General features: G+C 37.9%; 1 protein-coding gene across 2 annotated transcripts in view; it reads left to right on the top strand.

Annotated features, from left to right (window-relative positions):
- glra1 (glycine receptor, alpha 1) overlaps window positions 1–16,722 on the top strand; it is a 109,962-nt gene that overhangs the window by 11,494 nt on the left and 81,746 nt on the right. The window contains exons 2-3 of one of the 2 annotated variants that reach the window (XM_017429771.3): window positions 10,947–11,071; window positions 11,360–11,371. In XM_017429771.3, the coding sequence (XP_017285260.1) occupies window positions 10,947–11,071; window positions 11,360–11,371 (137 nt within the window). The remainder of the gene's footprint in view (window positions 1–10,946; window positions 11,072–11,359; window positions 11,372–16,722) is intronic. The other variant, XM_017429772.1, reaches the window with a different exon arrangement.

Raw genomic sequence — 16,722 nt, 5'->3', positions numbered from 1 at the left:
CCCTGATCCCCCCTCCCCTCTACCACTCAGCTTTGTCCTTTATTTTATTTTATCTTTTTCTTCATGTGTTTGGGTGTCCTGACTCTTTTTGAGGATGCAGAATACGGGGAGAGTGGTGCGACTATCAGAGCATTTTTCAGGACTTCAGAGCGTTAAGAGGATTCAGATTAAGTCCACAAGAGTTCATGACAACAAATAAACCTGTTTTATTGTGTAAAGGAAATCTGTGACAGCTGATGATCAGAGTCTTGAAAGAGGGAGGTGATTTAACTAGAGAGAAACTGAAAAATTGTCCATTTTAGCTCCATATCTGTACAACTGACTGGGTTTTAGGGTTTATGCATTTCATTTTTTACATCAGTTGGCTGTGGCAGCCATCTTGAATTGGGTTGGCTCCAAATATATTCAGTTGTAGATGTGCAACCAAAGATTATTTCCTGAAAGTTTCATTAAAATCCATCTATTGGTTCGTGAGATATTTTGCTGACAGACAACTAATCTGCTCAGAGTGTGTTCTGAGGATGACTCTCAGTCACAAGTCTCAGTCTCTGTAAAACGAGTTAGTAATATCAGTTGGCTGTGGCGGCCATCTTGTCCGAGGCTGACTCCAAAAGTTAATGGGTTGTAGATGTACTTCCAGGGATTACTTTCTGCAAGTTTTAATAAAAATTCCTCACACACACAAATAGAAGGGCTAAAACTGTATTCTGCTTTGGTAGTGGGGAAAAAAAAAAGTAATTTATCTGAAGAAAAAGTTCAGTAAAATCAGCTGTAAATGTTGTTTTAACCACAGGAGTTTGTAAAACGCCTGAGTGACGCAGCTCTCTGCCTTCCCGGCTGGAACAAAACACCAGGATGAGATCAATCAGGAATCCAGGCCTTCAGAGGCTTTAGGAACATAATGAGGAACACTTAGGACTAATGATTGGAACGCTGCGCTCGCCCACACCTCTCGCTGGCTCCTGGTTTCTCCTCACTCTTTGCATATGAAGCACTGGCACCGGACGACTCAGCTGTTTTTGGTTGTTTTCCTCTCCTGTGCTGCCTCAGCAGCGGCCGCAGCTCTCCCACTTCCTCGGCCAGCATTGATCTGAAATAATTAAAGCAAATCTGAACTTTGATCATTGAGAACCCAAAGACAGGGCGTTCCAGGGAGGAGATTATCACCAGGAGGAGACTGAAAGGCTCTGGAACGGCGACTGTTGAATCTTTTATCCAGTTTAATTGTACATATTTACATCTAATATTCAGAGCAAACAAGCTTTAATGAAAAGATTGGCTTATTTATTTGAACAATAAAAGGCAGTAACAACACAAAGATTAATAATAATAATAAAAAAAGAAAAATGTGCAGAAAGAATTAGAAAACCCTGCAGGCCTGGTAATAAATCTCACATTAACATAAGCAGATATAAAAACAGTAAGTAATCAAATACAAATGAACAAACAGAACAAAAATTAAATTAACCAGTTTACATCTATCAAAAGGAAAGTTTATGCATAAATAAATCATTTTAAATGTATGCAAGTTTCATACAAACAGCTCTTCATAAAGGGAGAATAAGAAATGAACAAACACAATAATTAAAATACCTTAATTAAAAATGCTGGGTTATCAGGAGTGTTTTGCTTTGTGATGAGAATAATTTAGACCTTTTCATAATTAAACATGGAATATTAAAAACTTCTGTTTGTTATCATGTTTAAAAAATATGGAACAATAAGCTCTTTAATATCAGATGGAGCTTGGTTGTTGAAAGATTTAGATGCTAGAAATAAGATTTTAAATCTTATTTTGAATCTGACTGAAGATTTTTCAGAGAGTTTTTAAGACAAACTAAGAAATTTACAGATCAGTTTCTCTGCATATGATATCGTTCAGGTGGAAGAAAGTGGTCCTGGTTCCATTTTTAATGTGGGAGTTAAAAAAAGTCAAAATTAAAAATAACTCCAAGGTTTTTTTTTTTGGCACAACAAGCCAAACCAACAAAAAGCCCTCATCTGTTTTTGCACGAGGCCAATAATTAGATCAAGAGGGAGATTTTCCTGCCATGCAGGTTGCTTTGTGCAGTGATGTAAATGTTTTAAAGTCCTTAAACCATCTGGATCTGTGGTTTTAGTACCAGGACTCTGAGATTTGTGTTGTTGTTACGTTTGTTTTAAGACTTCTGCTTCATGTCGAGCTGCAGCTGGAAAGAATCTGTTCAGATGAGAAATCAGCTCAAACATTTCAGCGTGTTGTTCTTACCTCCTGTGATTCTGTGCTGCACCTGATGTGAGCTACGAGGAGTTACTGAAAGCTTTTACTTCCTGCTTTCTCCTCCAGATGGTCAGAGAGGTAGATAAAATGTTCTGCAAACTAATTATTTGATGCACACAGAAAATGTATTTGCACTGTAAGAGCAAAGCAGGCAGGCTTTTAAATGTACCAATTTGATCCATTAAGTCAAACAAATTATGCAAATTAAAGACACCTGACAGATGTTTGACTCTGAGACCCAGGGAAGCTGTGGCTCAGCAGGGAAAACAGGAAATGCATGTGGTGGGAAGGATTTTTACCATGTTTTAAATCATTACTCTGACAGAAATTACACAAACATAAAAAAATGCAGCAGACATCAGAAACAAACAGTTTAATATTCCAACAAGCAGCTGATAACCATTTGTTATTATGCACAGATTATTTAGACTGAATATTAATAAAAATAAAATGGTCTATGTGTAAAAAAACTGTACAGTTTGTATTCTTTGTGTAAAAAAACAGATGCAACAGGCTTGCAAAAGTTTGGAATTGGCATTTAAACTTCCCTGATGTTCTTCGGAAAGAAGTCAAACTTATTAAGATAAAACAGAACCTTTAACCTGCAGTAAATTGGCACAAAAGCACCTGGAACTGTTGAAGAGATGTGTATTGCTCTTATCTTTTGGCTTTTTGTTGCATCCAAACCAACAGTAATAAGAAATATGGATTACATTGGAAAGAAAACCGTCTCTGTAAAGAGACAGGATAATTATCCCAACCACATCTTTAAACTCATAATAGACTGTAATCTCACAGTCCTGCAGATAATCTGCTGGTAAAATGGATCTAAACACCCTGGTGGGTTGGACTCGTCTTTGTTGTGTCTTTGAGCATCAGAGAAAATTAATGCTGCTTCAAATATAACAAAAACTGAGTCACAGATGATTATTTGGTGTCAAGATGTGGGGAAAAGGAGGTGAACCCAGAGCCCAGACTCATGACGAAAAAGGAAAACTAATTTATTAAAATAAAACAAATCAAAAACAAAGGCTGACGCAGCAGCAAGAAGAAAACTTAATACAAAAACTGAATGGACATGGGTGAGAGAGGAGCAGAACCAGAACATCAGGGAAAATAGACAAACAAACCAGCGAGTAAAGGAGGATGACCGGGTTTTAAAGACAGAGGGTCATTAGGGGAAGTGGGCACAGGTGAGTGATAACGAGAAGCAGGTGGAGATGGGCGTGGCAGGAAAACAAGTGACTGACTGAGGAGAACTGAATACTGACAGGAAACAAAGACACAAGGAACAAGAACTGAACTAAGACCAGGCCAACAAAGAAAAATAAACAATAAACTCAAACTGAAGACAATCAAAGTAATAAACTAAATACAAAAACCCAAATACTAACATTTAGACTTTCATCTTATCTCCTTTAGATGACTGTATAACAGCCTTTTTTTATTGTTAAAAAATAAAAATCAGTTTGAATCTCCTGTCTGTCCAGAATGGAAGAAAAAGACGTCACATTGTTCCCGTTTGAGTCTCTTTCCACTGATTTAAAGAACATTTAAGAACCTGTTTTTAAACTTTCTTCCAGCTCAAGCTGCTCGTAGACCAGAGGAGCTTTACGTTGCCTTGACTTTAATTATTCTTTAAAAATTAATTTATTTAGCCAACCTTTTATTTAGATAAGGGTTTGGATCCAGGGAATAATCTTTCTGCCTGGGTTTGAGTGCGTGCTCAAGTCTGTCTGTAGTTTTAGCAAAATATCTCTGGATATGCATTCCTTCACAGACAGTTAGGCCTTTAACGCCTCGTCTTCTTATGTTTGTATTTGTTTTACTATCATCAGACATTTTGTGGTTTTTATGCTGAATGAATGCATTCGTTTTTACTTGCTTACTGTAAAAGCTGACGGTAATTTTGCAACAGCAGCAAATGTTTTGCAATAAATGAAACTCAGTTGGAAGTCCTGACCGTGTCGGCATCATTCGGCCTGAAGTGTTGCTCACGCAGCTGGAATCCTGATCCGACTGCTCCGTCTTCACACCAACACTCTGTTTGTTCGATGCTGATTCAAGAGGCTTTTCACACGAATCTCAGGCCTCGAGTATCATCGCAGTTCCCGGCTCAACAACAGAAATTAGCTTTTTTTTGTAAGAACTTGATCCTATCACGCTTGTCATCGCAGTAAAGAGGATTAAGCTCAGATTTGTCACGCTGGCACCAGATAATCTCTGATCCACCTAATTTGCTGCTACAGTGAAAAAAAGGACGGATTATGAGCCGTTTTTGGAACAGAACTGCACAGTTATGGGAGACGTGATTATCTGATTATTAATGATTATTGATCGCTCCTCCAGCATGGATTCCTCTGACACTTGAAGCTGTTAGTCTCTCATAAACTATTTATAAATCCAAATAATTACCATCAATCTTCACTAGCTCTCATTAGTCAACCCCTCGACCTCAGGGAGTCCAACAAGAAGGCAGCGAGTGAATTTCTCAAACGCACAATTATCACAACAGGATAATCACTCAGAGAAATGTGCCTGATTTGATCTCAGCAGTTACACTGATATCAGCTAATTGGTTAATTATTATTATTAATGTGCTCTGGATTGTTTAAAAAAATGTGACTGTCTTAAAGAGGCGTCTTACTGCTGCTTTTAGTTTCACACATAATTAAGATATTTATATATTTAATGGAAGTTATATTTGTTTTTTAATTTCTAGTATTTTCTTGTTTTAGTCTGCAGCTCTCTGTTGTTTAACTTGATCCATTTAAGTCAGTGAGAAGTTGTTGTAAATATTGTGTTTGATTACAAACTGAATATATAAATAAAGTGACTGAGATTTACCCATATTTGTGTTAGCTGATACAGATTAGCATCTTGACTTTGATTTAAAAATACTTTGGTCCTCAAAAGAGTGTCTCTTGACTTTGAGGGACACTCTTTTTAGGAATAAAATGGTCTTATTTTGGAAGAGAAGAGATGGTTTGAGAGTGGGACGTGAAGGAGGTCTCAGATTTCAGTTTTCTAAAACCTAAAATGAAGCATTAAACTGGATAATAAGTCAGTTTCCCTCTAATTCAGACTTTCATGCACGTGACCACAACATCTCTGTGAGCCAGGCTAACAACCTGTGACTCTTAATGACCCTCAGGAGAGATGGGAGGGAGATTAATCTGCATTAATGGAGCAACTCATGCAGTTTAAAGCTTGGAGCTCCATTTGCTCCAGTTTGGAATTGAAGAGAAGAGAAACATCTTCAACTGCAGAACAGAAATCTGTTTTTCTTCTTTACTTTCTGTTTTTTCCTGCATGACTGAGAATCAACAACAGTTTAGAGTTTATACAGTTTTTATTTCACTTCCAAAGCTCCCAGCATCATGAAGATTGATAAAAACATTGTGTCCTTACATAAAACAATTGGAAGCAAACTGCCAGGTGTGTTTGTTTAGCAGCCGAAGTGATAGAAAACACGTCAACACTGGAGACGTCGATGGAAGAGATGTTTAGGCTGTATTTAAATAAATTCAGGCTCAGTTTTGAGTAGAATAATGCAGAAAGGTGCAGAGTTGTCTGTCATGTTCAGCTGCAGATTGACTTTTATATTTCCACCGAAACATCTTCTCTGAGGTTGTCTGTTTGCACCATATTTGTTTACCTCATGGTTCGTTTCAGCTGAGTGCTTTGTTTATGTTGAGTGAGTACCTGCGTTTCAGATCTGCATGTCAATATATCTGAAAACTTTCAGTCTGTAGTTCAGGATGTTTTTAATAAATGAATACCTTTAACATGAGCTCAGTCTTGTCCCCTCAGGCCTGTCGTGTTTGATTTTAAGTTTGTTTTTGTCTCATTTATTATGTTTATGATTTTCCTGTTTGTGTTTGACTAACTCGTAAAGCACAACCTGCTGTTTTTAGACATGCTATAGAAATAAAAGCGACGTCTGGTTTGATTCAGATTAAAGTCTCAGATGATCTCCTCAGATATCGCTGGTTTCTTTTTCAGTAAAACTTTAAGGTGTGACACATGCTGTGCACTGACATTTAAAAAAAAAACCTGCCGGCTCGTCAAACGGGAGGTATGTAACTAAAAGGTCAAACTTTCAGACGTTTAAAATGTCACAAAAGCTCCAGTCTTTGGAACAAATGTTGATGGAGACATGCTTCAGGCCAATCAGCAACCGGATACACAAAGTAAAAAGTGTTTCATCAGAGTCAGACTGAATCATGAGTCAGGATCCTCAAAATGCAGGACAGGACAGTTTGTCATGATGTTATTCCCTCAAACTGTGACCGTTCCCTCCGTGTGGCTGACTCTGAGTCCAGCTGAAACAATTATTCATGTGCTGAAGCTTATGTAACGGGACGCTGCCATCAAATTCAAAAAACTAATTATGGAAGGGAAAACACGCACATTTTACAGGAAATTGATTTTTTTCTTGACTGTTTTTAAATCGTTACAAGGAGATAGCAGCTTTATGAATTTTTTACTCCTGAAGTCACAACCTTTGAAAACCAAATTACTGAAGCAACAGAGACAGAAACAGAGACGTTTGCCTGGGTAACTATCATTAAAGCTTTTCAGTTTGATCATCAACACCATCAGTCATCAAGCAGCTAAAACAATTATCTTCTGATCTGCGAGGATTTATGATCATAACAACATCATCAGCATCACTGTCGTTATTTAACGGCAGAGGGAGCGAAGCCTCATCCGTCAGCGGTGGACTCATGGAGAGACATCGTTTGCTTAAAACTAAATTAGAGCAACATCACTTACAGGAGGTTTATACTAAAGCAGTTATATTTATTTATTTATTAAAGAGATTTCATTTCTTATTTGTTTTAAGACAGAAGATGCTACTTTCTGTTCAAATATGAAGCTTTTTATTTATAAACCCCACTTTAAACAACAGTCTTTGCACATTAAATTCATGTATAAACAAATATATATTTAATTTTATTAATAATAGGATCTAATTTCTCCTGTTTGAATGCTCTTCTCTTCAACATTCAGTCATTTATGGAAACATATTTTCACAACAGCTTAGATAACTTTGTTTCCTTTCTCTTTTGGGGTTTTATCGTGTTTAGCATTTCTGCTTTCCTCATCAATAATCATCCAAACGGCTGCAGTAGTTTATTTCATTTGATCTCATAAAATCATTTTACTGAGCCTGCGTTTCTTCTCGTTTAAAGTCCTGAGCTTCAGGAGGACAGAGGAGAAGGTGTGTTTGTGTGTGGAGGGATTAAGAGCAGACAGTATCTTACCTGCAGCAGACAGAGGTCAGAGTGAGGGGAGATGCTACGTCTGCTTTTACGTCTCATCAGGTGGTTCCTTTTTCTTTTTCACTATTTTCTCAACAATGTTCCTGTTATTACTCGTATAAAACACAAAAATATTCTGCTATTGATCAGATTAGTCCACCAGGAATTGTTCTATTCTGTTTCTAAGTTTTGTTGTTTTAAGGAAATAAAATTTCCTTGAGCACTCGTTAGCTTAAACTCCTTCCTGACTTTCTACACTGTCTGCTGCAGGTAAGATACTGATCACTGCTCCACACAGCAACACGTACACAGCAGCTATTCCTTGACAGAAGTCATGTGACTCTAAGGTTTGATCAGTAAGCTGGCGGCAGCTTGGACAGCTGAATTCACACACACACACACACACACACACACACACACACTCCCTGGCTCCGCCTCCATCTCCTCAGTGACCTGCAGGATTTGTTTTTAATGTTTTTCACTGATGAGGGAGATTTTGTGTGAAAGTTGTTTGTCAGCTCAGAGTATTTTTGCAGCTTTTGTGTACTCGTGTGATTGTGTTTATTTACTTTGAGGTTTGTCTTCACAAACACACTTCAAAACTTGAGCTAACGAGGGATTTGTCCCTTTTTTGTTTTGTTTTCCAATCATGTCTCCGTCGTGCTTCCCGCCTTCTCCCAGCAGACAGCGATAGCGATCAGCGGCGTCGGCGCTGCCTGCAGGACGTGTTTATGAATTGCTAATAGAGCTATTTATCATGCCGTACGACACCATGTACCATATTGAAAGTCACGCTTAGCGGTTTTACATTTAGAAGGTGAAAATTTGAACGCGATCGACTGTATCGTGTGTCATTTTAATTTATGTGAGATTAATGCGGTGGTGGTGCTCTCCTCCCCCGCACTCATCAGGAGTTCCAGCTAATGGCTGCACAATCATCGTTTTCACATTTAACTTCCGTCAAACTGGAGAAGAAACGCTCTTTTCTGCTGTTTGTGTTGATTTTAACTCAGTTTGTAAACTTCAAAAACCCTAAAAACAAAAAAAGGCAACAGATTTATGTTTTATTGTGTTTTGCACTTTCTGAAGAAGGAAGTACTGCTCACCACCACGAAGCAATCATGTAATTCACTGTGTTTGTGAATCTCTGACTGATTGTTAGCTAAATATTTCATAAACCACATGCAAGATGGCCGCCACAATTAATCTATCTAAGCAAACACAAAAATGGCGATGACTTCATAAATTTTACAGTGAAGTGAAATTTATTTATAAAGCACTTTTCCGCAACAAGGCGACTCAAAGTGTTTTACAACAGAAACAACAATCAAATACAGATAAAAACATCAATCATGTATAATCTAAATGAAATATAAGATAATCTAAATAAAATCATGAAACTAAGCATATCTAAACATGAGCTAAAACAATCAAAATAGTAGCTAAAATAAACTTAAATGAAATCATGATAAAGTTAAAGCTGAACTAAACAACAATTAGGAATCTAACAATATCTAAAAAATGCGCTAAGATAAACTAAACTAGGCTAAATGTACAGGAAACTGAAACATGATAATGCTAAACTAAAGGTACAACAGGTCTAATTAATAGTACCAAAAAGGCCCGCTAAACAGCCAACATAAGAATTACTAAGACTAGGGCCGTGAAGGAGGGGAGGGAGGGAGTGGGATGACAGAGATGACAGATATTGAGCTGAAATTTAGTGTGGTAGTAGCTGAGAGTCACCCCCAATGCATACTTTAAGCATTACTCTTCTGATAAGATCTTTGTTTAAAACTTTAGCAGGAAAGGTGGTGAGCGACATGCATGTCGTGAAGAACTGGGAGGATTTTTATCCCTGTCTAAGTCTACAGATCTTCATCCCTGATGGTCAGACGTTCCTCTTTGTTCTGTCTGTGGACTGACGCCATGCTGGGGACTTTATTCAGATAACATCTAATGAGTTTGATGAACTTATTAAAGTCTAAAAAGTTAAACAGAACAAACACTGTGGCCCTACTGGGCCCCAGCAGGACACAGAGCTGCTAAATGAATTAAAATATTGGTTTTAATAATGGATGAGGTTAATAAGCACTAATGCAATAAATTCAAAGATGGAAAAAAAGTTTCATTTTACATGACTGAGTTTTTAAATTAGATTCAGGTAATTTAGAAGACAATGAATTAATTTGATTTGAAGCTTCCAGTGTGGGTAAGTCGTGTTATTCATCCAGTGTCAGCTAAAAAATCTGTCTGGATAAATGATATTCAAGGTGTGATGCTTGCAAAATGTTATTTCTTTAGCTTTCTCCATGCTTAGTTTTATACTTTCCTTTGTTTCTCAACAATCAGAAATTGTCAGATTGTTGGTTGTAGACTCTGTCCTGTGGTACAAAACATGTTTCACTAAATCATTTTATCATTAGTGGTTGTTGCTGAGCTGAAGAGCAACAATCAGGCCTCCATATGTGCTAATAAAGATACTAATGTAGATGATTTCTTCTTCAAGATGACAGATAGAAACATAAAGCCACAAGCTGCTTGATTTAACAATCAAACTGCAACAAATAACATTTATTTCAAATATCTGACTGAGTTCTTCTTCCCTTTTGAATTTCAGATGGCCACAGTTATAAATTCCTCTGCTTCTCAACAGGTGACCAAAAACAGAGACATAACTCTGAAATAAAATGTAATTTCCTTATTGTTTTAAAAGGCACCTTTTAATTCTGTGGGACTCAGTTTTGTTGGTGTGTTTCACATGAACGTGCAGCTGAAGAGTGTTTCTGATGCAGTTTTAACTAAACGTTGTTTTCAGTCCTCAAAGGCCTCCTGCTTTCTTATCATGGCGCTGCACACATTCTGCTTTAAGACCATGTTTACAGAAAAATAATGAGAAACAAACTGCATCTCTGCAGGGGATCAAACTATTCAAATTCACTGCTATGAGCCTAAACGAACTGTTTGGCCATATTAGAGTTGGTTTCGGTGTAAAAGTGTTAAGTAATTGATATTTTAGTGGATAGTTTCTTGAACAGCAACAGTTTTAGAGAAACAGAGTTTATTTCTGATAAAACTGCCGGGTAGTTTGAGCCATGACCAAAGTGGATCGTCTTTAAACAACTCCAACAATTTCACACTATTTCATGGACCTTTACACATTTTTTCACGGAGTTCTGAATAAACGGCTGCAGCAGCAACATGTGGCGTTCAGGGGTCACATCCAGCAGGAGTTTCTTCATATTTCTGTCAGAAACTTGGGCTGCAACTGTTAGGGACTGGCTGTAGACACAAATACATTTGCCCAAAATTAAGGTCTGAATTCACAGGAAGTCTGCTTATAAATCCTTTTTCTATAAAAAACCCTGACTGTGCACCAGTCTGTCTCTAACCGAGCCCAACCTTCTTCTGTGTTTCAGTTTAGCGGCATCGAAAGAAGCTGCGGCGAGGAAAGCTGCCTCCCCGATGCCTCCGTCTGAGTTTCTGGACAAACTCATGGGCAAAGTTTCAGGTTACGACGCCAGAATCCGACCCAATTTTAAAGGTAGGAGATACCACCAAGACTCAGTGGGATAAGGCAGGAATGTAGCCAAAGATTAAAAAACACTTGTTGTTTCTGCATTTCATTAACGTCTCAAACATATTTTAGCAAAGACTTGCTCCAGTAAAAGGTTGGTATATTTCTTTGTTTTTGTTTTGTTTTGACTGAAACGATGAAAAGAAATTTGCACATCAGTGTTGCTAAAATTGTGTGCTCTTGTGTGTAATTGTCTCAATGTTTTTTGGGTTTGTTCTCAATCTCTTGATCTCTTTTGTTTGCCCCTTTTTGCAGTTTGGAACAAAGGTAATTCTGCACACTGCTCAAATTACTAAAGACAGATTAAATCTCTTTCTGATGATAGACATCAAACCCCCATTTTTTTATTTTATTTTTGGACATAAATCCCTGAGCCTGCACCTTTAGCCCAATAAATGGCAGAACAGCTTTCCCATCAACATGTTTTAGGATCTTTAGTTGCCTTGATGCTAGTTGGCTACATTCCTTGGTGTCCACAGTATCCTGAGTGCTTGTTTTGGTGGTCAAGGTAATGTGCCTCCTTCCTGCCAGCGTGCTGCTGAATATGATCTTATAGTGATGCTGCTGCTGCTGCTGATGGTGATTTAATAAACAGTGACCTCTCCCTGAATGTTAGCCCCCATAAAGACACATGTCAGAGGTTTCTCTAAGACTGTCTCTCATTCGGGACACAGTCTGAACGTCTGAACGGAAACTGAAGACGCTCCATATTTGTCCCAAATTCTCTGAGCACAGCGAAATAAACAAACCGTTTCACTGCAGGTTTTTAAAAACTGATGAAAAGTTACAAATGTAAAGGTTATATTTGAGCTGTAATGCATGCTGTAAAGTAGCGGCTTCTAAGGTGGATGTGAACTTTTTTACCTGTGTACGTGTGTGTTTCTCTCATACCGTTTATCTCAGCATCAGCTGATAATTCACTGTATAAAAAGACAGAAAATTTGTTTTTCTCCCTGTCTGACAGTAAATAAGACTAAACCTTTCCTGTTTTAACCCTCTCAAAAGAGAGAGAGAGAGTTAAGTCTGTTAGGATTCCCAAAATTATTTCTATTTGCCAAAAGCCCAGATAATCACAAGTTTCCATCCATATTCTTAGTATTTGGTATGGTTGCCTTTAAACTCTCTGACTTGACTCAAACATTTCAGGTTTTCCTTCTGAAAGCTTCTCACAGCAGTTTGCTGCAGTTTTGTCCCGTTCCTCCTGCAGAACTGGTGGAAGTGGCCACGCCGCTGCTGTGAGGACGGGGACACACAAAGCTGTGCTCCTGAGCACCTAAACTTAATGTTTATAAATGCTGCCGTGGGGTTTATTTCTTCTTCCCTCTGAGCCCGTTATATGAGGATCTAACGCCAGGCAGAACTGAGAGGGGTGGAGACGTTTCAGCGTGACTAAGTGTCTGTTATTAATCCTGCTAAACACACGATGTGCAGAGAACTCGCTCAGGTGTTTCTCTCAGCCAGGTTTGCAGAATGTCTCTTTTTAAATTTGATTTCTCTTCGGCTCTGGTTGGCAACAGTTCAGCTTGATTTACGGAAGCTTTAGTGCTGCAATGACCTTTTACAGATCAGGATTTAAACAGGCAGCCATTTGAATGTTTTTCATTTTTCTAATGTGATGTAATAAAAAAGGTTTAATGCAAATGGAAGTGCTCTGGCAGAGGGCTTTGTGTGCACAGAATAATAATCACATAGCCAAAGACGGCAGCAGAAATTAATAATTAGAAAATTCTTTAACATTATTACAAAGTAAATTAAGGTTGTTATTTTTGCCAAGGAAGGGTTTGAAACAAATTAATGTTTCCAGATTGATTTTGTTTTATCTGTTTAACTAATTGCATCAGGGACTGTGAGCAGACAGAACCTGGTGAGAATTTGCTGTCAACAGAGAAGAAGAGAGTGGGACTCTGTGAACTCTGTGTGCGCGCGCCTGTTCCCTTTTCTGCTAAATCCACCACAGCAATAAAAGAAAAACACATAAAATAAACAAACTGACAGCTCTGCTTTTTAATAAACTCTGAAGGAAAAGGAACAAAGATGTCACGTCAGGAGAGCTGCTGCAGTGCAACAGTTTGCAAACAGCTTACATAATGAGGAGGACAAACATGATTAATAACAGATATATTAGTTTATATTGAAATATTGAACATACTAGAACTGCAATATTAGAACTGGGTATATTATGGAACATCTGAATGCTTCTGTTTTGCAGGATCATAAACAATTTCTTATTGCTTAAAGCAATAATAATAATATCAATGTGTAAGTTATTTAGATAAGTAGAAAAAACACATTACTCAGTAGTTAAACACTAAATAAAAGTAAAATAAAGTAGACGAAAAGGTATGTTTTACAAAGAGTACATAAGAAAAATAATGCTAGATGCTGGTGGCAACATTCTGAGAAAAATCTCAGAAAATCTGACATTATTCTCTTACATAAAAAAAATCTTAAAGTCCTAAATATGCAAGAAAAAAGTCAACCCTAATTCTGAAAAACTTGAAACTTTGTGAAAAATAAAAGTTAGAACAGAATGCAATGATTTGCAAATCTCACAACCCATATTTTATTCACAGTGGAACATTAAAACATACTTAAGACTAAAAAAAATAATGTATTTTTTTACAAGGTAATTAATATTTTTATGACAGCAGCACATCTGTAAGAAGTTGTTCCAGGAGCAACAAAAGGCTGTAAAGTCAGAAACATCTGGAGGAGCTTTTCTAACTAATTCAGTTGATTGTCAGCAGGTCAGTCAGAGGACTGCAGGTAAGACGAGCTTTTAGAGGCTGAAGATGGGCAGAGGTTCACCAGCTGACAGGAAGTGCCTGAGAACAGAGGAACACTTTCACAATAAAGTTCCTGAATCAAAGACTCTGAATCTCCATCATCTCCAGATCATAACATCAATCTGTAGAAACCTCTGAGGTCAAAGGTCAAGGCTGGTTCTGGTTCTGTTCTGCTCAGGAACTCTGTCTGTAAACACAGTTCACCGTGCTGCTTAAAGCTCTATCAGGCAAAGAAGAAGCCAGATGTGAACAGATGTGTCTCCTCTGGACCAAAGAGGAGAACTGTTCTGAGGTCAGCCTGCCTCTCTGATGGTATGGGGGTGCATTAGTCCAGGTTCCAGGACTGTTGAACAGACAGAATGGGACGACCTCAGGTCGAGACGAGTTGCTGCCTTCAGATTTATACCTGACTTTTCCTAAAAATGTTAAAAACTTTTAGTTTTACCATCAGATATGTTTTCTATGTTTCATTGTGAGTAAAATATTGATTTATAAAATTTACAAATCATTGGATTCTGGTTTTATTCACATTTTACACAACATCCTATTTTTTCTTTTTAGAATTGGGGTTGTACATAATTTTACAAGAATAAAACGGATGTTTTCTGATATTGTAAAACCATAAATTTGCGAGAAAAAAGTCAAAACTAAATTTTATTTGTAAAAGTTTTTATGTCTTTAATCATGAAACATTTAGGACTTTTCAACATAATGGAATATCCGAGTTTTTCCTCAAAAATATTTAACATTCATGTTAAAGTTTCTGAGATTTTTTTGCCTATGAAATGATCTTTATTTACAATATTTACCCTTAAAAGCTGTCGTACCGTATAGAGTTTTTCGTTCCTCTGTCATGCACGGCAGTCTGATGTGTACAGCTACTCTCATTTAGCAGAGTATTAAAGTATTAGTACACACAGTTGGTCCTCGTGTTTCAGTGAAACTACCTGTTTAAATAAAATAAACAGAGCAGGACCTTTAACTTCAGGATGCAGGCAGTCAGGGACACTAAAACGTCTTCAGGTGGTAGTAGCAGCAGGTAGTACCATCCAGTCTATGGAATGTCTCCCTGTTGCAGAGGAGGAGACAACTATCTGCACGATTTTAGGGAAAAGATTTCCACTTTTACCAGGAGTCACACAGAGTCCAGCTCCCACAACGACGGGAGTAAACAGGATTCTGTGATGTAAGCTTTGAGTAAAAACCTTCTGCATATCATAAATTAGACTTTAGTGAGAGAAAACAACAGTTTAATAATAAAACTGTTTTGCAGCGAGTTACCGTGGTTTTTGCTCCTGGTTGTCTCAGCTCTCATGTTAGTTCTTTCATTAACTAGTTTGTTCAGAGTTGTATCAGACGCTGCTGGTCTTTACCAACTGACTACAGTTGAGTGTTGGGATCTTCGGATGTTGTTGGCTGGGAAATAATGTAACAGAACGGATTAATTTCCAGTTAGGAAACTGAAGCTCTTGGAATGAAGGAAATCCAGAGCTGCAACTTAATTGTTTCTATTTATGAAACCCTTCTTCTGGGTTTTTTTGGATGCTGGAATCTTGCAGCCACATTTTTTCCTAAATGCAGGATGATTGCTCATCTTCTCGGCCCACACAGTTTATGCTCTCATTAAATTAGCACCAGCCACTCTAATTTTGCTGAGCAGCAACAGTCGAGCGAGGGCGGGGAGGGAAACGTGAGAGGAAAAGAGATGAGAATCGCCCAAAGCTACAAATATATAAGAGCACGAGAGGAAATTACAGAAATCATGACTCGGGGTCTGTTGTGCGAGCAAAAAGCTTCCGATTGATTTAGCAGGTTTCTCCATTGGAGAGAAGGAGCGGAAACACTCCTGACACATTCAGGACAAACCATTTATAATCCATGAGTTCATCCATCCTCTCCTTCTCTCTCATTCTTATTATAGTAGCTCCCCTCCCCTTTTTCCTCTTCCATTCTTCATTCATGTTTAGAAACATTTCCGTCCTCTGAAATGACCAAACTCTTTTTGTCCTACCACTTCATTTTGTTTTGTCAAACTTTGTTTTGACTTCATCATGTTTTTCCTAAAGCTTCATTATCTGTTGGACAGCCAACTGAACATCACTTGTAGGTACTCCCATACGTCTCACACCAGTAATCATCAAATGGCGATCTGCAGGTTGGAGCTCAGATCGGCTCATTATTATGTGCTCAAGCAGCAAACTAAAATTTAAACCTAAAAAATGTTTGTTTTTAAGCTTTACACCCTCAAACAGCACCAACAGGCTGATTAACGTCTCGTTTTCATCGTAATGAATATCCACACGGTGCTGTAAAGATATCTGAGTGTACGAGAGAGAAATATTTGGGCTTATTGTGAGAAAAGTGTGTTTGTTGTTGTTGGTTTTTTTAGAGATTTTCTCTTTGTGTGTTTGATGTGCCATGATGAATGGCACAAACTACAGCTGAAGCTCCTCTCTTCCTCTCTGCCATAACCTCGTCCTTCCTCATCACTCAAGCTGAACAGGATGATGGCAGCGAGGTTTTAGGTGCAGCCAAGCTGATTATTGCTGCCCATATGAAACTTCTCCTGGAATCAGTGCCTGAGACCCCCCCTGAACGTGTCACCAGTTTTAAATGGACCTTAAATCAGGTTTGAGTGCGAATTTATCAAAAGGTTAGCCTCTCGTGAAGGTCAAGACATCTGCAAAGCTTCAAAACTCATTTCCCAAATAAATTAGACCTACGGAACAACTAAAAGGTAACGCATCATGAAACTCAAGGAATACAATCCTAATCTGAAGGAGATTTACGTTTTCTGGCTTTTAAATGAGGCTATCGAGTGTGTCTGAGGAG

The sequence above is a fragment of the Kryptolebias marmoratus genome, linkage group LG9, assembly GCF_001649575.2.
Source record: "Kryptolebias marmoratus isolate JLee-2015 linkage group LG9, ASM164957v2, whole genome shotgun sequence".
In the NCBI taxonomy this organism is placed as follows: domain Eukaryota; kingdom Metazoa; phylum Chordata; class Actinopteri; order Cyprinodontiformes; family Rivulidae; genus Kryptolebias; species Kryptolebias marmoratus.
The sequence above is the reverse complement of the archived record's forward strand: the minus strand, read 5'-3'. Positions and strand labels throughout refer to the sequence as shown.